The sequence below is a fragment of the Gadus morhua genome, chromosome 20 (assembly GCF_902167405.1).
Source record: "Gadus morhua chromosome 20, gadMor3.0, whole genome shotgun sequence".
In the NCBI taxonomy this organism is placed as follows: Eukaryota; Metazoa; Chordata; class Actinopteri; order Gadiformes; family Gadidae; genus Gadus; species Gadus morhua.
This window is the reverse complement of record NC_044067.1, coordinates 15,647,964-15,672,638: the sequence shown is the minus strand read 5'-3', so window position 1 is coordinate 15,672,638 and position 24,675 is coordinate 15,647,964. Positions and strand designations below refer to the sequence as shown.

The 24,675-nt window shown below is 44.3% G+C and overlaps 4 protein-coding genes across 5 annotated transcripts; all 4 read left to right on the top strand.

Moving 5' to 3' along the window:
- The first annotated feature begins 33 nt into the window (after positions 1 to 33).
- On the top strand, positions 34 to 2,521 carry zgc:101559 (Rab33B_Rab33A domain-containing protein). Its single transcript, XM_030342883.1, has 2 exons — positions 34 to 321; positions 935 to 2,521. Exons 1-2 carry the CDS (start codon positions 67 to 69, stop codon positions 1,379 to 1,381), a joined length of 702 nt encoding a protein of 233 aa, XP_030198743.1. The 5' UTR covers positions 34 to 66; the 3' UTR covers positions 1,382 to 2,521.
- A 213-nt stretch (positions 2,522 to 2,734) lies between these two features.
- katnal1 (katanin p60 subunit A-like 1) lies at positions 2,735 to 9,866 on the top strand. Of its 2 annotated transcripts, none has more exons than XM_030342881.1 (11): positions 2,735 to 2,835; positions 3,352 to 3,527; positions 3,788 to 3,954; positions 4,327 to 4,465; positions 4,784 to 4,905; positions 5,108 to 5,213; positions 5,936 to 6,094; positions 6,307 to 6,433; positions 7,039 to 7,173; positions 7,491 to 7,617; positions 8,111 to 9,866. In XM_030342881.1, exons 2-11 carry the CDS (start codon positions 3,366 to 3,368, stop codon positions 8,307 to 8,309), a joined length of 1,443 nt encoding a protein of 480 aa, XP_030198741.1. In that variant the 5' UTR covers positions 2,735 to 2,835; positions 3,352 to 3,365; the 3' UTR covers positions 8,310 to 9,866. The 2 variants fall into 2 exon arrangements, with proteins under 2 accessions (XP_030198741.1, XP_030198740.1); XM_030342880.1 differs by having other exon boundaries at positions 2,792 to 2,906.
- Positions 9,867 to 10,388: 522 nt separating this feature from the next.
- tspan7 (tetraspanin 7) lies at positions 10,389 to 18,749 on the top strand. Its single transcript, XM_030342882.1, has 9 exons — positions 10,389 to 10,503; positions 10,827 to 11,006; positions 13,812 to 14,000; positions 14,719 to 14,793; positions 14,914 to 15,009; positions 15,357 to 15,512; positions 16,289 to 16,372; positions 16,517 to 16,603; positions 16,813 to 18,749. The coding sequence occupies exons 2-8, from the start codon at positions 10,941 to 10,943 to the stop codon at positions 16,583 to 16,585; spliced, it is 735 nt and encodes a 244-aa protein (XP_030198742.1). The 5' UTR covers positions 10,389 to 10,503; positions 10,827 to 10,940; the 3' UTR covers positions 16,586 to 16,603; positions 16,813 to 18,749.
- A 3,861-nt stretch (positions 18,750 to 22,610) lies between these two features.
- Positions 22,611 to 24,567, top strand: LOC115533151 (mid1-interacting protein 1-B). The gene is made up of 2 exons (XM_030343469.1): positions 22,611 to 22,742; positions 22,850 to 24,567. The coding sequence occupies exon 2, from the start codon at positions 23,227 to 23,229 to the stop codon at positions 23,758 to 23,760; it is 534 nt and encodes a 177-aa protein (XP_030199329.1). The 5' UTR covers positions 22,611 to 22,742; positions 22,850 to 23,226; the 3' UTR covers positions 23,761 to 24,567.
- Positions 24,568 to 24,675: the final 108 nt, after the last annotated feature.

Genomic DNA, 24,675 nt, shown 5'->3' with positions numbered 1-24,675 from the left:
CACCGATTGGGTCGTATATTCTCGCGGTGTTTAGAATGTACTACATCTAGGTGGCGGGGATGAGCAATGGCAATTGAAAACAACCCTGTGGAGGTTTTTGATACAGTTTTCAATCGAAATGATACTCAATTGTCATCACAGCTTGAAAATGATAGCCTCGAAGCTCGCATTTTTAAGATCATAGTAATAGGTGACTCTAATGTAGGGAAGACGTGCTTGACTTATAGATTCTGTGGCGGCATTTTTCTCAAAAACCCAGAGGCTACCATCGGTGTTGATTTCAGAGAAAAGACACTCGAGCTCGACGGAGAACGAATCAAGGTAAGGGTTTCAAAGTGTTATACCTAGATATGTGTTAACAACCCTAGGGATCCTACAGCATTATTAACCCCGTCGTGGTATTTAAGGACCTCCATAATAAGGCGTGCTTAGCCCACCACATATAGAAAATAACTGCTTCTGAAGTACTCGTTTTATCTGCTCTGTCTGAAACGAAAGGTAGTCAAAAATATAACTAGCTCGCTTGCTGTAAAATAAGCCACGTCGTTTTTGCTTCTCTAGATATGTGACCTCCATCATAGCATGCGACGGTACAAATCACATAGCTGATCGATTCTATTAAGCATTTTCTCGTATTTTACAATGGAATTGCAGATAATACAATCCAAATCATTATAATACTTGTCATAAAGACCAAATATAATTATGTGTGATGTATTACATGCATCTCCATTGGTCTATATATAGCCTATAAGTCATGTATATTTGTTTGTTGTGTGTGCCTGTATATGATGTGTATTTGATTTGTGTTTGTGTGTTTATAGCTCATGTGTTATTCATTATGTTAACTATTTGGATCTAAAATGTTTTTAGTTTATAATAAGTTTATAATAACTAATATATATGTTATGCCTTTATTGACCTCCACCATCAGCTGCAGATATGGGACACAGCCGGGCAGGAGCGCTTCAGGAAGAGCATGGTAGAGCACTATTACCGCAACGTACACGCCGTCGTCTTTGTGTACGACGTGACCAGCCTGACCTCGTTTGAGAGCCTCCCCGAGTGGATCAGTGAGTGTAGCCGGCACTCTGTGGGCCCCATGGTGCCCCGCATCCTGGTGGGCAACAAATGCGACCTCAGAGCGCATCGGGAGGTGCCAACGTCCCACGCCCAACGCATGGCAGATGGCTACAACTTCCCCCTGTTTGAGACGTCAGCCAAGGACCCTGCTGAGAAGGAACACGTTGATTCAATCTTCCTGACATTGGCCTACAGATTGAAGAACCATAAGCCTCTGAGACTGAAGCAGCCCAGTGAGAGCAGCTCGAGTCTGCTTTGGTATCAGAGAGAACATGAGGCCACAGGTTGTCAATGCTGAAGTGTAGCCGCACTGCTGGTGTGTGTGCCTGCGTATGTGCGTATACAGGGTTAGCAATATGAATGTCTTCCATTGTTGATTTCCAACCGATCTCCCATACGTCTTCATGTTGTTCTGGTTTCTTGCAGATGGCTGATCAAACAACAATGCATGTCGGGAATAAGGTGCTGCCTGTAGTCTAAAGTCTTAACGGTGCTTAGGTAAATTTGAATGGTATTCATTTGATGGTGGGAATTCCCCCAAGGGGAAGTAAAGTGGAAATACCAGCGAGAATTGGGTGTTCAGCAATTTAACCACAACCAGGGTTCCCCCATAGGGTCATGTAAAGCTGCGAACAAATGTTAAGACCAGAACAGTGTAAAGGTATTCAGCGAAGTTCATTTGTATAGCAATTTATACAATCTCAAAGAGTGTAAAAGAGGACAAATCCATGTGATAAAAGAAAGAAGCCTCCAATATGAACAAGTTTACTGTAGGTTTAAGGTATAACTCAAAAAGTAGAAAAATAGTACACAAAGCAAAAGAGGAACATTAAGTAAATGCAATAAGTTTCGCTACATTGATTGCAAAATACTGAAAAACGTCTGCTTTGTAAACACAATATAAAACAACCACAGAAAAAGGGCCCTGGGATTGAACATGCCTTTCTGTATTGAATGTGCATGTGCTCTTTGAGATAAAAGGGGGTTCCTATTAATTACTTGCTACTGTAATTTCCATTGCTGGCAGTATTGTGAGCTTGCAGAATAATACAATCTACATAACATTTCATCAGTTAAGAAAGGGACCACTGTGGAACAGAATGTAGTTGTGAATAATACAGTACACACATTTGAACTGTAAATATTATATCCCGTCTTTGTGATTAATAAACTATGCCTGCTCATATGTAACACTTTATTTGAGAGAAATGCCAGTGTCTGACAATGTAGCTTTTATTTTGGAGTAAAATGTTGTTATTGTTCTCGTTTTTTTAATTTAATTTTTTATTGAAGTATAAAATTGCTAAATTGAAATAAAATAAAACACATGAAATTCCTTTGCATGAGAATATTTGGTATACTACCCAGGACACACCTGTGAGTGTGAGGATCTCTTCACCCTAAATCAGGTATTCACAATAAAGATTGATGGAATTATTTACGTTACATGTAAACATGTGTCATGCTATAATGGATATGCCCATGCATTATGTATATAATATATGTAATACAATACATAATGAAGACATAATGGCTAAAATGGGGTGTTATTTAACTTAATTATTACATATGCAGTAGGCCGGAAATAATGTAGAGTGTTGCTTCTGTTAAATGCACTGCATAACATCATGTGCAGACTTCACGTAGGCTTAGGTTCTTTGATGGCTCTGTTCTACATGTTTTCAACGAGGACTTGAACGCACCACTAATAAGGCGTTCAGTCATTCTCCACACGGCGTCTCGGCGACCATGGTAACATTGGCTTGTGTTTGGACTTCGCCTGATCCAAGACATTTATACTCGCCGTATTACATTTTGTAACAGTGAGTGTATAATAACATGTATTTAAGACGTAGTGAGTCAACCGTCAGTTGTTTTTGTGTCTACGAATTGATGTGTCGCATTCAGTAGATTAGCCGTAGTGTTAACGGTATCTCTCCATGCATGCGATTGGTTTACTTTTCTGTGGCCCAGCTAGTGGTTCGAGCTAGCTCAAGCTAACAGGGCGGCAGCGGTACTAACTTATGTTTTCTTATAGGCCTGTACATTTATATAGAACTTCTGAAATGTAATGTAAACCCCGCCTTATGCATTCTGCACATATTTTGAATAATGAAATTGCTATGTTGTTATTACAATGACAACAACCTGTATATCAGTATTTGTTTCAATGGGGACTTGGTATGAATGACTGGCCTTGTTGTCATCATGTGACTTCTTTTCAAGATTTGAAATTTTGGGTAAAAGCCAAGTTTTTTTTCCCTGCAGAGCCACCGTCCAGTATGAATTTGGCTGAGATATGTGACAACGCAAAGAAGGGGCGAGAATATGCGCTGCTGGGGAATTATGACTCTTCAATGGTGTACTACGAGGGAGTCATTCAACAGATACACAAGTACTGCCAGTCTCTCCGAGACCCTGCCCTCAAAGTCAAATGGCAACAGGTTCGGGATTTTCTGATGCACGTTAACACTATAGACGGTGAAATCCAACATTATGAGGAGGATATCATAGAACACAAATGTATTAAATCCCCACATATCTCATACAACTGCCACTGTTTACTATTCCTACACATTTGATCATAAATAACAATAATTGCAAATTATGCAGCCCAGCCAATGCAGCCTGTGTATTCTTCCACAGCAGGTTGAGCCAAACCTGTGTAAATACAAACGTAACCTCATGTTTTGATTTGCACCAGGTGAAGCACGAGCTGTCAGAAGAGTATGAGCAGGTGAAAGGAATTGTGGGAACACTTGAGAGCTTCAAGTCAGAAAAGCCTGTGGATTTCTCCGCTGCTCTCCCAGTCCCAGATGAGCGGCCACAGGATCCAGCCGTCTGGCCCCCTCCCATCCCGGCAGAACACCGGTATGTTCTCTGTCACCTATCCGACGTTGGGGAGCCAAGTAGTTCAACGAGATTAACACTGTACAAGACCCCTCCTTGTTCCTCCTTGCAAATAAGTAGTTGCATTCCTGTCCATAGGTGTGTCGTGCCAACGGCGGTATGTGTGGTTTTTCATCTTCTGTGTCTGGGGACCTGTTTTTGTCTGGTTTGAGATAATTGGCAGGCTGGCTCTGATACTGGCAAAGTACTTTGCGTTCGCCCCCAAGGGACTCGAACTCTCCCTTTCGCCTGCATAAGTGACAGCAGCTTAGCCCACAGACTAGGACAATCCTCTGCGTTTTTTATTTCTTGTTAGCTGCTACTTGAGCTCATATCCATGTGTTTCATGTGCAGGAACCCTGCTGCAGCGAGGCGTCCCAGTAGCGGTGTGAAGCCACGAGCGGCAGCACCATCGGGCCGTGGTCCGGTCAACCCCAAGTCAGAGCGGCAAGCCTCCAGGGAGAACCGGGGCCACAAGGCCAAGGACGACAAGGTCAGGATGCTACTGAATCCTAATCTTCTCCTAGTTTGGTCCTTCTAATTTCCTAGAATGGTTTCTTTGACCATGACTGTGCACCTTGATTACATTCCTGTACACCTGCCAGAGTTAACCAAGAGGCACAGTTTTATCTGTAATCCCTGGGTAGGCTGATATTTAGCGGATAAAATCATAGTAATATAAGGCATTAAGGATACGAGCCATATGGAACAGGACACTCAAAACCTGACACTACCTGCACTGGATAGACGTGATTTTAAAGTGCAATAGCTTGTATTGTGAATGCTTTGTCTTCTCACCCATCCCCACCAGTCAAAGAAAGGTGAAGGTATAGGAGAAGGAGAGCTGAGAAAGTATGAGGGTGCTGGACAGGACAGCGACCTGGTGGAAGCGCTAGAGAGGGATATTGTCTCTCGCAACCCCAACATCCACTGGTATGACGACGGGACACGCGCACCTAAACACTCAAATATTTGTGTAGGTAATGCTACCCATAACACCAGGCTTCAAGGTGTGTGTGTGTGTGTGTGTGTGTGTGTGTGTGTGTGTGTGTGTGTGTGTGTGTGTGTGTGTGTGTGTGTGTGTGTGTGTGTGTGTGTGTGTGTGTGTGTGTGTGTGTGTGTGTGTGTCCCCTAGGGAGGACATTGCTGATTTGGAGGATGCTAAGAAGCTGCTCAGAGAAGCGGTGGTGTTGCCCATGTGGATGCCTGACTTCTTCAAGGGCATCCGTCGACCCTGGAAGGTGCAAATAGCATTCATTGACACACACACAAACATGGGTGTGCATGGTGTTGTGTGTTTGCGCTTCACCATTCACCATACATAGGATTTGAGATTTATAAAGAGAGAGATTTTTGAAACCTAACCGAACAAACAACCCTCCCGCTCTGCTCCCTCCCTCCCTCCCTCCCTCCCTCCCTCCCTCCCTCCCTCCCTCCCCCCTATGTACTCCGCCATTGAGCAGTGTTGAGGTTCACTAAGCTGTTATTGACGTGTTAAATGGATCACCTGGAACAATCACAGAAAACATGCCCCGAATGGTCTAAAATTACCTGGTCTCAATCTAAAATCAAAATTCGCTAATAGCTTAGGGAAGGCTATGCTATTTCTTACAAATTCCGCTCTAACAATAACTCTCTAATCTGACCAACAGCCCCATGTTAAGTCTAAAAGACAACCAGAATAATTTGGGTTACTTGGGTCTACAGAATGCTCTCACTTCTGCTCTCACTTTTGCTTTGTCAGTATGCTGCAGAGTTGACCCCCATTTCATGTTATTGTTCACTTCCACATTAAAAAAATTCCTTCTGTACAGAATAAATGTTGTTTTAATCTATGGGTGTCTATTTGAGACTCGACATGTTGTAGTTTAAACAAACGTGTCTCTGTCTTTCTCTGTCTGTCGCTCTCTCTTTCGGTTTCTCTCTCTCTCGCTCTGTCCCTTCTATCTTTGGTGCCTAACAGGGTGTGCTGATGGTCGGCCCTCCAGGGACTGGCAAGACCATGCTAGCCAAGGCTGTGGCCACCGAGTGCGGGACGACCTTCTTCAATGTGTCCTCCTCCACCCTCACCTCCAAGTACCGGGGCGAGTCCGAGAAGCTGGTCCGTTTGCTGTTTGAGATGGTGAGACTGTGTGTATGTGTGTATGTGTCTGTGTGTTTATGTCGTTGCTGACATTTGCTTGCAGTTGAGCAGCAATTAAAATGGTGAAGAACCGTACATTCTTAAATCCTTGATGGTAGAACCATACATTCTTAAATCCTTCAGGGTAGAACCATACATTCTTACATCTTTGATGTTAGAACTGTACATTCTGACATACTTCGTCTTCCCAGGCTCGGTTCTACGCCCCGACCACCATCTTCATCGACGAGATCGACTCCATCTGCGGCCGGAGGGGGACATCGGACGAGCACGAGGCCAGCCGTAGGGTCAAGTCCGAGCTCCTGGTGCAGATGGACGGTGAGCGGGATGCAGATCTGCACACAGGAGTCATAAGTTATTAATACCCTTACCCTTTAGCCTTCAGGTAATCGGAATCCAAAATCCCAATTAAAATCTTGCCAACAAGTATTCCCCTGACACGCCGTGTTCTGACAGTGAGGTTACTCAGACAGACGATTGATCAGTGGTTAAATCATTTAAAGACCATGCTGTGTTTTGATATGACATTTTAAACGGAATATAGATTTCAATTAATTACTGCGATTATTAAGTCTGCAATTACCCTGTGGGAGGACTCATCTGTCAAGCCATTTTTCCCTCTCCCAATGTCATTGTTTTCCCAAGCGATGTAGCTTGCACAGGTTCCTACTCGTCTGATGTATTTGAGCAAACCAAAATTGCTGATGTATATTCTGATACAAAGGTCTCCAGGTGTGTCGTAACAGCCCACACGTCTCGTTAGGCTGTTTTGCGGTCCCTGTGGTATCTACCCTACCCTAGTAGATAATCTTTGGTTTAGGTTCCTGTTTTAATCAGAAAAAAAACGAAATGAAAACACGGCCATCAAGCCAACAAAGCAGAGTGAGTGATGCAGTGGGCGGGTTTGGTTTTGTGGCGAGCAGGTGTGGGCGGGGCCTCGGAGAATGACGACCCCTCCAAGATGGTGATGGTACTGGCGGCCACCAACTTCCCCTGGGACATCGACGAAGCCCTGCGCCGGCGCCTGGAAAAGAGGATCTACATCGCCCTGCCTACAGGTGATGCACACACGCACACAGCCTGATACCAGCCACACCCTATCCCATTTATTTTTGCAACTGCAATGCAATGTGTTTTACAAGAAAATATACAAAGAATAAATCCAAATAATTTTATTTCCTAAATGTAATCTAGTTAAAATGACTATATATAATAGGAGGGAAGGACGAAATAAATAAATTCAATGCAAGTGTATAGATTAAAAGTGTATAAATTACATTCAAACAATCAAATATCTGCCATGAATCATGTGTGTGTGTGTGTGTGTGTGTGTGTGTGTGTGTGTGTGTGTGTGTGTGTGTGTGTGTCCTACCAGCCGTGGGTCGTACAGAGTTGCTGAGGCTCAACCTGAGGGAGGTGGATGTGGCCGCTGACGTTGACCTGGCTTTCATCGCAGAGAGGATCGAGGGCTTTTCTGGAGCTGACATCACCAACGTCTGCAGGTGTGTTTGTGTGCCGGCAAGGGCGAGAGAGTATGCGGCGAAATAGGCGCTCACCAGCCAGACAAGTACACCCAAGTCACTATACCATATAGCCGTTAGAGCTATTGGTGTCCTCTGTTGTTGTTTCTGGGAGTTATTCCTTTGCTAGATAGAATGTCGGACAGAATTTTTAAGTTTATATTGTGCCGATGATCATGTCTTCATCCTTCGGGGGAGTCAAGTCATTCTTTATTCCGTAGGGAACCTAACCCTAGAACCTGAGATGTAACTCACCCTTTCAGTTCTATGAACGGTTCACAATGGACAAAGTACCTCTTCCATCTTTGTCAATTAACAAGCCAGTTCTCCGCCTGTAACGGCTCCTGGGCCCTGTCTAGCCCTAATGCCAGCGCCGTACATTCCCAGGGCCTCGTGCATAGAAAAAAAATGTTGCTTTTTTTTTCTTCACCCGGTCTGTATCTGTAAGAGTTCCTTCTCCCTGTGTGCCCACCAGGGACGCCTCCATGATGGCCATGCGGCGGCGCATCCAGGGCCTGAGTCCGGAGGAGATCCGCGCCCTGTCCAAGGAGGAGCTGCTCATGCCCGTCACCATGGAGGACTTCACGCTCACGCTCACCAAGATCTCCAAGTCGGTGTCCGCGTCCGACCTGGAGAAGTACGAGTCCTGGATGGCCGAGTTCGGCTCCGTGTGAGGGAACTGCTCCGGAGAGAAGGGGACCTTTTTTTTTCGTTTAGACGATGAAGACAATGTTGTAAGACGGTTTGAGCTGAGCTCATACAGGAAGTGGATCGCTGTGGACTATTGGGAGGTGGAGGATGGGATGGTGTGAGCCCGGCATGCATTAGAACACAGGTACTTTTCTTTTTTTTATCTTTGGAGGACACTGTAACGTTTCAACCGGTGATATCTCCTTATTGTAGCTATGATCGTAACCAAGCCTCCAAGAGATGACGTGTCAATCATGTCGTTGACAGACTTGGGGGGGGGGGGGGGGGGGGGGGGGGGTCCGGGATTGGCGGGACCTGGGTAATGATGGATCTATTCCCCTCTTCCTCACCCCTCAGACCTTTTTATTTGAATGTGACTTTTTTTCTCTTCTCGTTTTGTACATTCCTTAGTATTGGTTGTTAACGGGGAGATAATGAATGCACAGCACTAATGCACTCAGTGTTTTAAGTATTTCAAACACAGAGCACCTTGAATGTAGTTGAATGTGTTGTTTGAGTTTTTACTGACTGAGCTGACCCCCCTGAGCATGTGGTGTAGTCCTTGTAGGTAGGCCTTTATGCAGGACAACTGCACACGTCTACTAAGTAAGACGCAATGCTGTCACATTCACATAGATTGGATAACTAAAGGTATAGATACAAATGGCTCACAGACTCATAGAGGTACTTGACTAATACTATGACTAGGTAACTACTTCTGAGTCACGGAACAAGGTACTGTAACTCATAGAGGTACTTGACTAATACTTAAATTAGGTTACTACCTCTGAGAAACAGAACAGGGTACCATGACTCATAGAGGTATCATTTTGTTTGATTGCTACCTGAATGAGTCATGGCACAACGTACATTGACTCATAGTGGTAGTTGACTTAGATTAGGTTATATGTCATTAATGTGTCATTTGGCAACAATTGAATTGCCATATGACAATATTACTTTGTCTATTAGACCATCATTATCGCAAACAAGTAAATGGGAGAATGAGCTATGGATTCTGCGTCTTATCCACTGTGACAGTACACTGCTATCTGCTGCTAAATGCTGTTGGTCCTCCTGATGTCATTGCAAAGAAAATCAGAAAGCCAGGAGTCCGATGTCCAATTCTTGAGCTCTCTTCAGTCAAGGGGCTTCACAGGAGGTAAAGGTTGGTTACCAAGTTTCTGGATTAATTTCAAAGAAAATTTAAACAAAGGCCTTAAAAAGTGTAAATGTAAAGAACTATGTTAATTGGATCAGTTGAAGTGATAATTTACACAGGGACCTCATATTTATTTTTTAATTTTAATTTGTAAAAGATAGCTCTGTTATGTGTTGTGTAGTACGATTACAAACGGGAAACTTGGATAACGATATGAAGGAAAACTGTCTTAAGCACATTGCAGTTTTTCTTTTTACTTTGTTATTGTATTTGATTTCTGACATTTTTTTGTTAAATGTTTGAGCAGTTGACAGAGGTTAACATTCAACATTCTTTACGTCAAACCTTTTTATTAATAAAGTCAGTTATGTTAATTTTTGGACTTTTGGAGTTTTTAAATTTCTCTCACAAAAGCACAGATATTATCGAGGAAAAAATCTATATTAACTATTAGCCCACTTATTCCACTCTCTGTCTGTCATGGCAGGCATCAAAACTTGTCTCATTACTAATAGGCCTTGTGTCATTACTTTTAACTGCTGGTGGCTGCAGGTCGTATAAGGGCTGTGTGTGGGGAAGACATTGGCACATTTTTTTAAAATAATTAGTCCAGTGGATCGATGGTCATTTTACCAACAACATAAATAGTATAATTTGCACTCTATAACCATGTCCTCCCAACCGTCTTGACTGGATGGACATTTTTGGACATAGTTGCTGTTTAAATACACACGCATTTGTATTCACAGACAAAGGACTGGAAAATCTGGCAATTGTCCTCCCCCTCTAAGGCCTACTGGGGGCCATAGAGGATGATGGTGGCTACAGAAATGTGGGTTGACTACTAAAAAATGTGCTTAATGGTAGGCTGAACGACACAACGTTCTGCGCTGATCTGGGACAGTCAAATTCTCTGCAATATTCCTCTCCCAAAGTAGGTCTATAGCCTATTCAAACAGGCTGTTATTTAGCACAATTTTAATATAGATAAACAAATCCGACAACATTGCCTACAGGTAAGTGTATATTATACCATTGAATGTTGACCATGGTTAAACTTTTTTTTTTAAATAAATAAAATGTTTTAAAACAGATAGCCCTACCTATTGCAGAAGTTAAGGAACGACCATGTTTGTAATTAACATTCATATAAAATCAAGTTACTTAGTAAAGGTGTTTGCACACTCTTTTCATCGATTCTTCCTTATCTTGTTTAACTTGAAACTCGCATTAAAATATATATAAAACCATAATGTGCTAACTATGAAACCCATATAATTACAAGAATATAAGCACACATATAACGGTTTTCTCACTCCCATAATAAAAATGGTTGTAGGCGACGGTGACGCTCCGCTGGTACATCACACGCGTGCTCGCAACGCAACCAGTCTACACAGAGACGTTTCCGGAGCAAGAATTTCAGCTGTAACGCTACAAAAAAAAAATCAGGATGGAGACCAAACCAGTAATAACCTGCCTGAAGACCCTTCTCGTCGTCTATTCCTTCGTGTTTTGGGTATGTTCGGCTGTTACTTATCTCCCGATTGATTGTGGCTTCATGTAGCATCGCCACCGTGTTTTTCTATAGGCAGGGAGTCTTGTGTTGTGCATGATGAAGTGATCGGGGGCTCACCATCATGGTGGTGGTGGCGAACACGGGAGTCATGCTGTTTACATCTATTATTTATTACGTTTTTTTGGTGGCTGGTAATTGCTGTCTAGCTTTAATGTTGTATTGACGTTGTGGCGTTTTGATTTCAATGTTGATTGATGTTGGTGTGGTCCGTTATGGTCCTAATCGAACGGCATCCATGTTATGTTGAGGCTCATGATATCTTTCAGGCGTCACTGACACCAGCGCAAAAAATAGTGGATACACAACGCCCAAGCGTGAATCTGTGAGCGCTGATGTTGAACAGGGATACAGCAAACTAGTTTGTCATAGCACCATTTCGCAACCAATTCCATAAAATATCAAGAGGCCAGTATTGTTATCCTTGATATTCTCGGGGGCTGTTGGTGTAGATTCTTAAAGGGCCATGTGCACCTGTCAGCTGCTGCTATTTTGTGAGTCCTATTGTGTTAAGATAAAGATGTGTTGGTGCCTCTCAGAAAATACGCCCCTCGGGATGTTTCCAAAGAACGCAAACATTACAAGTGCGATTTTGTTGTTAGCTGCAAATGCATATCCCTGTAACACACACGCACGCACGCGCGCATGCACGCACAAACACGCAAACTTTCCATATGTGTTTGTAAATGACAGACATCATATGAAATCAACCTGAGGTGGTTTTAATACATATTGTCTGAGTATATATACATAGTTTTTGTCTTTCATTTATTATATTCAGGTATACATTTTTTTATTTATATATATATATATATATATATATATATATATATATATATATATATATATATATATATATATATATATATATATATATATATATATATATATATATATATATATATATCTCCAAAGGAAATGTTATATTGATTGCATGTAAACAATATGAATTCCTCGAATGATGCACCATTCCTTCTTCTAAACCGGCCCGCAGGCATGTGGGAGTCACAGCCCTCAAAATGTATATTTAGTCCAGACTGGCCGTTCACTCTCAGTTCTCCTTCATGCCCAGGCCACAGCATCCGATTTCAGATGTCCCCCATGCCCATACCTAGAATAGCAGAACCTGGTGGGTGTTCAGGCGATATACTATGTAGTATGTTGCACACACGGCTGGCAGACACCTTCCCTTTCTTAATTGGGGTAGAGGTGACCTGTTACGAACTGGGTATTATTACCACAGTAGCTGGCATGGTATTACATTTTTGTGTGTGTGTGTGCGTGTGTGTGTGTGTGTGTGTGTGTGTGTGTGTGTGTGTGTGTGTGTGTGTGTGTGTGTGTGTGTGTGTGTGTGTGTGTGTGTGTGTGTGTGTGTGTGTGTGTGTGTGTGTGTGTGCGTTGAGGGTGCAAGCTGTTTGGAATTCATTGACAGACAAGTAGTCTAGACAACCAGTCCCTGATTTCCCTGCTGGCTTTGAGTAAAGACCCAAGCTGATCCGTGTTTAATATTCAGTGGTGGCCATTTGCTATTGATATTTAATGAAGACGGAATTATTATAAAGAATAATCATCCGACTGCTGCTGTGTATTTGTTTACAGCTTCATATAAGTTTGTTTACCTAGGATTACTATAACGGCAGGGTCAAAATATAATTATGTTTGGTTATTACGACATAGCCAAGTAATTTTTCACTCTAAGCCATGGAATTATTTGACCAAAAGAAGTATCTGTATATCATTGAAACATCCTTACAAGGAATAGAAGGGAGGGAGCCACTTAAATACAGCCCTGACTGATATCAATCATTGAAATCTTTATTCATGGCACAGGAGATAATTATCACCCATTTGTCGGGACATTGCCGGGAGGTGTGATCATCGGGCCATTTTGTAAGCGGACTCGTCCTCTCTGGTCCCATAAAATGGCAGCAGGAGCGGTGATTCACCGCTCGTACCGCTCCTGTCCGCAAGGATGTGGATGGGTTGCCCCCCCCCCCCCTCTCTCCCGCTCTCCCGCTCCCCCCTGCAGGAAGCCTGTCGTTGGCATCTGTTGCTCACCTCCTTCCCAGTAAGACCTCCCGAGCCCAGGGAGCTGCTGGTTGCAGCACCACAACCACAACCGTTCCTTTATCCACGGCCCTCATTTGAAATGCTAAGAGAGGCAACAAGGGAAGCGCCTGTCAAAGAGCCTCTTTGATTTGTCCCCCGTCTTGTTTGTGTGTGTGTGTGTGTGTGTGTGTGTGTGTGTGTGTGTGTGTGTGTGTGTGTGTGTGTGTGTGTGTGTGTGTGTGTGTGTGTGTGTGTGTGTGTGTGTGTGTGTGTGTGTGTCTGTGTGTGTGTGCCGGCCTGTGTGTGTGTGTTTAAATCAATGTTCCGAAAGCGAGCAAGCGATGTGTCTTACGATCAGGATCCATTCCTCTCACATAGGTCTGCCACCACCTTCCCCTCCCGCCCCTCCTCAGCCACAGTCTCCCATCGCTCTTCTTTTATTGTTCATCTCGATCCGCCTCTCGCTGCCTTCCTCCGATTAGAGCAATGGAAACGTTGGCTCTCCTGCCACCGCACAGGGGATCTGTTTAAATGATGCTCTTCCTTCCTCATTTCATGTTTCTCATCCACTTCCTCTCGGTTTTTCTCAACTCCCACACACTATCCTCTCGCTCTCTCTCCCTCTTTTACCTCTCTACCTCCCCTCTCCCCATCTTTCCTGCCTCTCCCTCCTTTTCCTCCCTCCCTCTCGTCTGACAGATAACTGGGGCTATCCTGTTGGCGGTGGGAATATGGGGCAAGATAATGCTGGGACCCTACATCTCGCTGATCGCCGACAACTCCACCAACGCGCCCTACGTCCTCATCGGCACCGGGACCGTCATCGTGGTGTTCGGCCTGTTCGGATGCTTCGCCACCTGCAGGGGGAGCCCCTGGATGCTGAAGCTGGTGACTGGAGATAGAAGGGATGGGAGGGGAAGGAGAGAGCAAGGGAGTGGGGGGTGGGGGAGGGAGGAGAAGGGAAGGCCAGGGCAGGGAGGGAGAGGGATTGAAGGCAGGGACAGGGGGAAGGAGGAGGCGGATGTGAGGGGGGGGGGAAGAGAGGGACGGGATGCCAGGATGGGAGTGGGGAGTGATGGATGGCTGATGGGGAGGAAAGAAGGAGAGGGGGGGGGGGGGAGTAGTGTGGGAGGGAGGGTGGAGAAATGGAGGAGTTCTGGAGGGATCGGGGAATGAGGGTGGGGAGAAAAGTGGAAGGAAGGGAGGCAGGGAGAGATGTTATTGAGGGGAGGGAGAGATGCGAGGGAGAGACGCGATGGAGGGGAGGGGAGGGAGAGTGGCAGGGGAGAGGGAGGGAGCTATGTGTTATAAATGTTGATTAATTAGCCTTGGCTCACTTGATAAAGGGGATAATGAGTGACCTCTATTCGCTGAAGCGGGATCACAAACCCAATAGACGCCATAGGGCAACGCTCTCCGTTTATGGTGGTCAAGTGCGTATGGTTCAGTGTGTGTGCATCTGTGCGTGTATGTATCTATGTTAATGTGTGTGGCTAAGTGCGTGTGTGTGCATGTACTGGATAGGGGACATTAGAAAGGATTATGTGCATTGACCCCGGTCTCCAGGCTAGCTACAACACGCGTGTGTGTGTCTCTGTCCTTGCAGTACGCCATGTTCCTCTCTCTGGTCTTCCTGGCCGAGCTGGTGGCCGGCATCTCTGGATTCGTCTTCCGTCACGAGGTCTGAGGGGCCTCCTTGCGCATTCTCCAGACATTTTCATCTCGGTGGTAAAATGAGCCCAGTAACTCACTGTCAAGCCTGTGTAACCAAGCGTGGTGTTTCTGTTGTCATCCCCCCCAGATAAAGGGAACCTTTTTAAGGACGTACACCGACGCTGTGCTCAACTATAATGCTGAAAACGAAGCAAGCGTCGCTGTAGACTATTTACAGCACCATGTAAGTCCCCTGACGCCACGGCAATGCGTTGCAACAGATGCACACCGTTGGGGCGGATGGCGGTGGCATTTTGCTATCTAAATCCTTCCCTTGTTCTTCCTTACTCTGTCAACCTGGGAATCCCTTTCTCTCTTTATTACATTTTTCAAACTCTTCTTTTATCATTTTTCTAACATCCGTTCCTTCCGTTTTTTTTTCTCTTTTGCTCACTTTACTTTTTTCTATCACTGTCTGCAACTCTCTCTCTCTCTCTCTCTCTCTTTCTCTTTCTCTTTCTCTTTCTCTTTCTCTCTCTCTCTCATATATCTCATATCTCATCCCATCCAATCCCCCCCCCCTCTCTGTAGCTGCGCTGCTGTGGTGTGTACAACTACACCAGCTGGCTGGCCAGTGTTTACTACCCGGCCAACGGCATCCCCCCCAGCTGCTGCCTCAACTCGGCTGACTGCAGCACGCAGGACCTCCGCAACGCAACCGCCGCCCCCACCAAGGTCTATCACCAGGTCAGTGTGTCTGTGTATCTGAGGGCTGCATTCACTGCTCTGCTGCGCTCAACGCATGGCAGAAGAAGCTCGGAGAAACGAGGCAGATCTCTGCTTTTGTACTTCCACCTCACCCCAATGTGAACACAAGGGGGCAGTATATCGTTTACGATCCTAAATGCACATGAGGCAAAGAGGAAATCTGTGAACCGGATTCACGAGACAGTCTGCTCTGTTGAAAATCAGTCCAATACACTGCTCAAAAGTTGTTTTGTGTATCCAACTGAAAATACAGTGTTTGGATTTCGGCAGGTGCATTCATTTTATCCTGTCTCTGTCTGTAGAAAACAAAACACTGCACCCGGTTCTCAACTCTACCAATCGGCAATTGCTTGACGCTGTGCACAGCCAACAGATGGGATTTAGGTTAGGAAATTACGAAAAGCTGTTGGCATCTGTTGATTTTAGAACATCAAACAAAGCTGTGATCTGATTGGACATGCTCCAAGAGGTCTGTGTCTACCGGGTCAAATATGAACTTGAACTTGGAAGAGCGCAGCGTCAACGAGGAGAATCTAGGTGGTCTGCTGCGGCCAGCGTCAACACCAGAGTGGGCTTCAGCGCTGAGCCCCATTGGAATACATCGGCAATACTGGCAACGTGGACCCTGACTGCTCATCATGTGTGGACCACTTTATCATGTGTCCTGGGTTGAGGTTTATCGCGTTCCCTTCTGTTTTGCTGTTGTTGAGAGAGTGGTCACTGCTCTAATTGATACACTTCTTCTTTTCCTTCAGGGTTGCTATGAGTTGGTGACATCGTTCATGGAGACCAACATGGCCATCATCGCTGGTGTCACGTTTGGAATAGCCTTCTCTCAGGTGGGTGAGAGAGAGAGGGAGAGTGAGAGAGAGAGACTGAGAGAGAGAGACATGTGGAAGCCTTTGTGATGTCGCGTGAACGTCATGATCCTAACTGAAATTATAGCTGATAACCGAAATGTTATCCGTCTGTCTCTTTGTCAGTTGATTGGCATGCTGCTGGCCTGCTGTCTGTCCAGGATCATAACAGCCAATCAGTACGAGATGGTTTAGCTGATGTGGTATTTCCAGGTCAGTGATGTTCGTACTCACACGCACACACATGCATGTACACACATACGCACATGCCCAAACAGGCACACAACCGCAGCCAAAAACATGCTCATACACACATACATGGATGTACTTACTCACACATACACATGGATGCACGTATACATACACACTCACACGATTTCATTGTTGTCCCTAAGGTAACTGTTTTCTCTTTTTGTCTCTAGGGTGATGAAGAGCGGAGAGAACAAATTTGCACCTTATATGAGGTTATAAACGAGGAGGCGACAACTAGCACACTACTGAATGAAAATGAATCTCCCTCTCTCTCTCTCTCTCTCACTGTCACTCTCTCTCTGTCACTCTCTCTCTGTCTGTGACCTTAATGTAATACCTTAATGTAACTTCCTTGTAAAAGCACCATTCCTTAACACTCGCTGTAGATGTGCTCAATGCTTTCCGTGCAATCCTTTACTTTTCCGCTGGGTCTAGAGGTTGCTCATGGGGATGTATGCAGGGGTTCGGGGAACACATAGCACTCTGAAAGCTTTCTATTGTTTGATGCCTTATTTGGCACAACTTGATCTCACAGATGAAGGCAATATGATCCACGTGTACTGGATTGCGACATTGTCCAGGAACAAACTTTCTACCGTAATAAAGGCCAAACGACAACCAAAAACGACCATGACTTGGATTTGGTATCTATGATAATATATCAAAAGTTGATATTATTATATTTTTTGAAAAAATTATACAATGACAAATCTGGTTACTATTTTATTGGACATATATTATCAAAGCTTTATTGAGCAGAGAATATCAGACATACATATCCTATTGAAGATAATGTCTCATGAAAATGGACTTTCGTTGTTTTGAGAGCTTCTGGACTTTTGGTTTAGGCAAAATATGTTTAGTGTACTGCATTTGCAATTAATTAGTTAAGATTAAGTTATCAATTAAGTGTAGTGTAATGACACGTTATAAACTAAATGTGAAGTGAATGTGAAATCGTTGTGCACACCCCGCAAAAGGGGCAATGTATATAAACATGAAATGGAGATTTTACCCAGATTCAATAGGCTTATGTTGATTCTAGGTACATATACAAACAGAATTTTGATAAACATTTTAAAGGATATTTCTTGCGTCTTTGGTTTTACCTCTTGATCGAACTTTAAATAACATGCCATTTTTCCCCTGACTGGTTACAACACATGTTGTACCTAGCCACATTTTGCTAGTTATTTTATTTTGGTTGTCTTAGCCACAGTTAACATTTCCCCTTAGATTTCCTTTAAAGTTCAATGGGAGGTTCTTCTACCCTCCTATACAGTCTGAAGAAACAAAAAACAAAAAGTTATAAAATAGTTTCAATCCTATGGAAACTTAAAATTTGGAAATTTGTTTTACCATTATCATAGATGATAGAGGAGTCATTGGTTCTATGAGTTCAACCTTTTCTTCTCTTTCTTCTTTTCCTCATTCTCTATAGTTCTGATTTATTCCGAAATGACTTGGGTTGTTATTATTTGCTTTGCATTGATCCTGATATCATCATATTTAAGAAAATGAGCTGCGTCAGCATTTTATCCCTGCATTTTAACATGTTCTCAGACTGTAGATATGTAAACAATGTATGTTAATGTGGATGATGTAATGTTTCACCTAATCTGGATAATATGCTAAAGGTAGGCTTTTGCTATCACTCTGTATTTGTTTGAGATTTATGTTTGCTTCGCACGTGATGGCAAACACACATAATGTACATTTATTGATAGTTTTGTTCACGGCCAATTTAAACAGCTTTGTATTTGCGTGCACGTGGCTGCATGCCTGTTAATGCGCATGCGTGCTGGTCAATCTGCGGGACTGACTGAACTTGTGTGCGCGCTTCTTGTGTAAACATTAATCATTTGATGGTCGTCGTCCGTTTATCTAAATGTTTTGCTTATCAGTCTGAAAATTATTTAGTGACTAAATTTCCCAGGGGAATTTAATTTTATTTCTCGAACCAACTAATGTAAATAATGAATTGTAATTCTATCCAGCTTACACATGGGGTCACCAGAGACTCAACAACTACTAACCATGCTATTGTCATTCTTCTCTAAAATGCCATCAGTGGTCTTAATATTAATAAATATTCAGAATAACGGTTTGACTGAGTTTTGTGTCTTACATATGAGTGTTGGGATATTATGTGTTTTAACAGAGCTTTTCTACCAAAAAACCCTTTATCTAGAAATCATTAATGCATCTAATTGGATCAGAGCGCTTCAATGGCTGGAAAAATGAAGAAAATATTGTTAGAGGCCTTAATGCTCTGGATGTGTCATACACCAAACGATATTAAAACTTTAAACAATATTAGAACTTCAAAAATTGGTAGGGGCCGAACGGTCGGTTGTGGTGCGCAATAGCGAAGGGAAAAAAACAATCGTAACTTCTTGGATGTTGCATTTTGTGGCCGCTTGAGGGCGCTGGACCAACGCTGTAAATCGTAACGTTGAAGCTCCGCGCGATGCAAAACAAGGGGTGTCTATCGCCGACGTTTGCGTGTGCGCTTGTGTGGGTGTGTGTGTTGCTGCGCGGCCGTGTGTTAGTGTGTGCGTGTGTGGCTGCGCCTGTGTGTGTGTGTGTGTGTGTGTGTGTGTGTGTGTGTGTGTGTGTGTGTGTGTGTGTGTGTGTGTGTGTGTGCGCGCGCGTGTGTTGCTGCGCACCGGAAACAAGGAGATAGATAAGGGCGGTGGGAGGCCGTTACCCAGGGAGACCGCTAACCGGGGCGCTCTCATCTCGTTACGCAAATTACCGGCAGATCGGCGCGGCAGTGGGTCCGCTAATGGAGCGTGCGTGCCGTTGGCTTCCCGCGCACAGCCTCCCTCCACCACCTCGCGACGAGGCTTAATGGGCTATAGGCAACAGGAGTCACCCGAGAGGGGAAAGGCTATTAAACAAACGCGCACCATCGCGCATGTTCATATCCACGCGGACTTACGGAAAGATAAACATTTTAACCAAATTGTGTTACCGTATTGTATCTGGCGTGACATTTCTAATGTTAAATCAAAAGGAATTTAAATTTTAGATTTAATTAGGCTGCACGTATGTAATACCCTTCATCAAGACCCAGTCCTACCTAATTCCAAATATCACAAGTTAAAGCCAAGACTTTCTATTTTATATGGCTTTTTAAAGCTTTTTCGACAACAGGTTACAATTTGCCTCAGTGGAGGACAAACCTAGCACAAAAAGATCACATTAAGTTTGGGAAAATCTTTTTTGCTTGCAACAAATCTCGACGATCAGGCACTGATTATGTCCTCGCTCTGTCGTCTCTCCTTCGTTTCTTTTTTTTTCAGAATTACCTTTTATAGGCTATGGTGCTCTTTACTTCCTGCAATGTATTCTGTCTAAAGAGAGATACAATCTCATCAAGTTGACATGCAAATTTCAATAGGGCTGGGCCTATTATGAAAAACAAATGCTAGTATCTTCTCAATGAGCTACACTGTTATGATAGACCTACGGTTCTACACGGGTAAGTTGTAACGACATGCAAAGAAGCAGCAATTTAGCCCGCTAAATATCTTTTTTACTTCAGCTTTCTATGAAGAATGTAATGTAGTACATGAAAGAGTATTTTCACAAAGAGATGTGAGTCTGTGTTTGATTGTGTGATTGATTCAAACAAAAGTCATCCCTTTGAACTAAACCCTTTTGCAATAATTTAACCAGGCCCCCATTCAACTAAGTAAACCTAAGTCGTGCTCATTAGTACTTTCCAAGTTGAACATCAACGTTTCTCTCCATAGGTTATAAAGGGAGAACAATGGCTGTAAAGCAGCACATCTTACATGGCACAGTACCATTATATATATACATATATATATATATATATATATATATATATATATATATATATAATACATATATAATACATTTGGTAAATACATACATTTCACCTCACTCCAGTGCTGCCCAAAAATAAGCTTTTCAACTTATTCCTTGTTTGGTTAATGCTAATAATAAAAATGTTTTGCCGTAACACTGCACAGCACATGAGAACCGGAAGTGAGATTTGATCTTCCCAGCTGTGTCTGTCCTTTATCATGTCACGGCTACTGCCGTCAATGTTGTTGTTGTTGTTGTTGTTGTCAGTGCATCTGTTCCAGAACGACGCTGATCTCAGATGGTGCCCACGACGACGGTTGACGGCTCACATGTTCCAGGAACACACACACCTTGTGTTGACAAGTTACTAGAGTTTTCACTCGGGCTGGTGATGGTATGCACCCCCACCTCCCCTCACCACCCACCTAATCACACACTCACACATTTACACACACACACACGCCAACACTCACACACACAGATTCACACACTAACACACACACCAACAAACCCACACACCAGACACACACTCACACACAGACACACACTCACACACAGACAAACCGACACACAAACACACACACACACACACAGACACACATACACCACACTCACACACATACACTCAGACACCAGCACGTCTCGCGGCCTGTGGGACGATGATGACATCAGGCGTAATCGTCAGATGCGTAGCTCCTTATATGATGGGCTGTCGAGAGACATTTCCCCAACAGATCCCGGGTTCCTTTGTCAAAACTGAGATGCCAAGAGTGTGTGCGTGCATGCATGTCTGTGCGTGTTAGGAAGGAGGGGGGGGGGGGGGGGGGGTGGCTAGCGATGGACTCTCCCCGGAGAAAAAAACATTGAGTGTGTGTGTGTGAGTCTGTAAGAGGAGAAGAGGGGATGGGGGCAGGGGTCTTTCAAGAAGCGGGGGCCGTTTCTTCAAAAGAAGCGGGCCTCTTTTGGCCTCGCTGTTTTCGGCTGAAGGCATGGCGGTGGCCCATGGCCCCCTCCCCTTTGGCTCCCCTCTCTCACTGAAACCAACCTGTCAGGGGCGAGCGGGGGAAAGTGAAACAGGGTTTGCAGCAAACCTGCCCTGTTAAGCGACATTGATTTCAAATAGTTTGGAGGTTATGCAAACGATGACGGATGGCCCAGAGGGAGTCACACAGAGCCAACGGACCCACCAAGCGAGTTTGGTGATCGGCAGGGACGCCATTCTCCTCATTCCTGTTCTTGTGAAACTTCTGAAACAGGGAGCATAAACAATGACTTCCGGTACACTGTGTCCTTGCATTTTTTTGAGGTGTTTGTATAGCTTGCACGGTTTCTGTCCGACACTCTCCAACTTTACTTTCAGCCGTCTTTCTGCCCTCTCTCTCTTTGTCTTCATGGTCTCACCACCATGGCTTCCCTATCAGACCCTCCCGTAAGCACCGCTCACAGCCCTGTTTCTTCCCTCCAAGTTATTCTGTGGAGCAGGGAGCCTTTGCCTACCCCCTCTGCATGTTATCTGTTGCCCTGAAGACGAGTCAGAATGAGTGCTGACTGCATTGCGCTCAAGGTCTCGAAAACAAGTTAACTGAAATGTTCAAATGCCAGTTAGACGCAAACAAGTTGACCATGCAGCAATGACTGCTATTTGTTTACCAGTACATCCCCCCACCTATTTACAGGCAATGAGTGGGGTGTCCAATATCCTACAACATGCCCGTAACACATGTGTTATAACCAATATAAACCTACTTTTTTAAAACAATAACATCATATTTAGAAGCTCCCCAAACCATAGCTGTATATAACTGTAACAGTAACATTAACGATAAAATTAGTTCACATCTCCATTGCACACCACCCTATACGCATATATTCATAAATCTCATATATTTCTAAATAAATGAATATGAACAAATACCGACAAACAGTACCCTGTACTTGGGTTGGGAGCTAAAGAACGTGGTTTCTGTCTTTGACAGCTGGTTCATAGACCTGGTAAGTCCTCATTGGTCAGAGCCTGGGTTTGTCCCGCCGCCGAGGCCTGCATGTGGCCATCTGATTTGCTGGACGAGACGTCTAAGCAGTGGGCCGATGGCTGGCTAATGAATATTCATGACTCGGCGCTCAGCTCAGAGGCCTCGCCCTATCTTGTTGGGTGGCTCATCGGATCAGAATGAGGAATGTGATGATGCAATTTCCATCAGTTTTGTCTGTATTCTCTTTATTCTAGACAGGCTTACGCTGAGACCGACTAGAGGGTTTGGTAAGTTGTGAACAGTTGCAGAAAAGTCCCAACAAGTGTTATTTTGGTAATTTATTGGACATGTTGTGTGTTGTCAACTGAGGCTATGCCGTTGTGTGCTATTTCAGGTCATCGCCACAGAAAGAAAACCTCGACGAACAGGTTTGGGGGACCGCCCTTCAACGAAACCCACGCTCAGCTATAAGAAGAGCCGTCGTACTTCCTGACTGGCAGAGAAAACGAGGGCACGAATAACCGCTAGTGAACCCAAAACAAAACAGCGCGGAACTATTAACTCCGCTCGCACGGAAAAATCACTTAGCAACCAATATTTACAGCGGCGCTACGAACAACAAGCCGCTTCTTTAAGCCGATTAGCAGAGAATTAGAGCAGCGCGAGCGCAGCGAAAACAAAAAAGAAAACATCACCCGGTGCATCAGACAAGGCAACCGGCGTCTTTGATCTCACTCGACTTCACCAAAGAGCAAGACACACTCTTCAACCATGCTGCAGTTGTCGTTGTCAGAGACCCCCACGCAGAAGAACTCCCTGTTCAACGCCATGAACCGCTTCATCGGAGCCGTCAACAACATGGACCAGACGGTCATGGTGCCCAGTCTGCTCCGGGACGTCCCTCTGGACGAGGACCGGGAGATGAGCGCCGCCCTCAAGACGGACATGGACGATGAGGGCGACATGTACAGCTACTACCAGCTGCTCAAGTCCATCCGCAGAGACATCGAGTGGGGCGTGAGGCGCGCCGCCGAGGAGGAGGAGAGGCGGATGGAGGGCATGGAGATCACTCGAGCGATCACCCGCGTGAACTCGACGACGTCGCTGGCATCCACGTCGTCGTCGTCGTTCACGTCATCGTCGTCCGAGGAGGAGGATGAGGAGGAAGAGGACCTGCAGAAGCAGTTCCAGTTCCACCTTACTGGGCTCCACGGAATACTGTCCAAGCTGACTGTGCAGGCCAACTCCCTGACCGACCGCTACCAGCAGGAGGTCGGTGTCGGTGTCGGAGGATGGGGGCACTAAACTCCAGCCAACAGCCAAGGATACTTCCTGTGGGACCTGGACGTTGTTCCCCCGAGTCATTGTTATGAGGACTCTATATGGCAAAGGGAACATTATAGCAGGTCATGTTGCAACTACTGATGAAATGTATTTATTTGAATGGTGGTAAAGCAGTCCTGTCTTTAGGCCTATGCGGTGTTGGTCTGCTCTTTGGTATACAATGGTGTGGATACTGGGAGAACAAAGAGTTGTGAACTTAATTCCCAGGTTTCATTACCTAATATGCACTAACGTTAAGGTTTTTAGCCTTTCACTTACAGCTAAAATACTTATGTATACATTCAACATTGTATAACATGTAACCTCACACTGTATTCTGTTCTACTTATTTCAAACTCGTCTTTTTTTCGTAGTGAACTCAAAACAACCATGTGGAACACCCCACTGGGGTAGACTGATGAAGGACTTGGTTCCTCTGATGAAACCAATGATGTCAGTGTTTGATGGACATGTCCGAGTACAAAGTCACTACTTTCTAAATCAATGTATGTCTATAAATTGTGCCTGCGTGGAAGGAGGAAGATGCTGGCTTGCCGCCTATGATCTCCCGTTGGCCTGCATGATCAATGATCTGGAATTAACAGAATACTCTGTCTGCACAGAGAATAATGATGTTATCCATGAGATCTATTGTTGCCTTTTGCAATTACAAATGTATTATTTTGTTTTTTATTATTGGAAATGTGTTCAAATGTAATATAAGAAACAAAGCTGCTTGCTTATTTTGTACTCAAAGTATTTCTGAAATAAACCTTTTTTTAAAAGCCATTTTGAATATCTGTTGTTTCTCAAGATCAGCTTTAAGAATAGTAGACGGGTGTGCAGTAGTATAAACTCTTTCATATCATATATCATTTTAATTTCAAAGGAGAATAG

Bases quoted from the DNA above. Each gene is read 5' to 3' on its own strand.
- zgc:101559 (XM_030342883.1), top strand. From the start codon at position 67: ATGGCAATTGAAAACAACCCTGTGGAGGTTTTTGATACAGTTTTCAAT. The intron at 322-934 runs GTAAGGGTTTCA...CTCCACCATCAG, and splicing joins TCGACGGAGAACGAATCAAG to CTGCAGATATGGGACACAGC.
- katnal1 (XM_030342881.1), top strand. From the start codon at position 3,366: ATGAATTTGGCTGAGATATGTGACAACGCAAAGAAGGGGCGAGAATAT. The intron at 3,955-4,326 runs GTATGTTCTCTG...TTTCATGTGCAG, and splicing joins CCCATCCCGGCAGAACACCG to GAACCCTGCTGCAGCGAGGC. The intron at 4,906-5,107 runs GTATGACGACGG...TGTGTCCCCTAG, and splicing joins CGCAACCCCAACATCCACTG to GGAGGACATTGCTGATTTGG.
- tspan7 (XM_030342882.1), top strand. From the start codon at position 10,941: ATGGAGACCAAACCAGTAATAACCTGCCTGAAGACCCTTCTCGTCGTC. The intron at 14,794-14,913 runs GTCTGAGGGGCC...CATCCCCCCCAG, and splicing joins GATTCGTCTTCCGTCACGAG to ATAAAGGGAACCTTTTTAAG. The intron at 15,010-15,356 runs GTAAGTCCCCTG...CCCTCTCTGTAG, and splicing joins TAGACTATTTACAGCACCAT to CTGCGCTGCTGTGGTGTGTA.
- LOC115533151 (XM_030343469.1), top strand. From the start codon at position 23,227: ATGCTGCAGTTGTCGTTGTCAGAGACCCCCACGCAGAAGAACTCCCTG.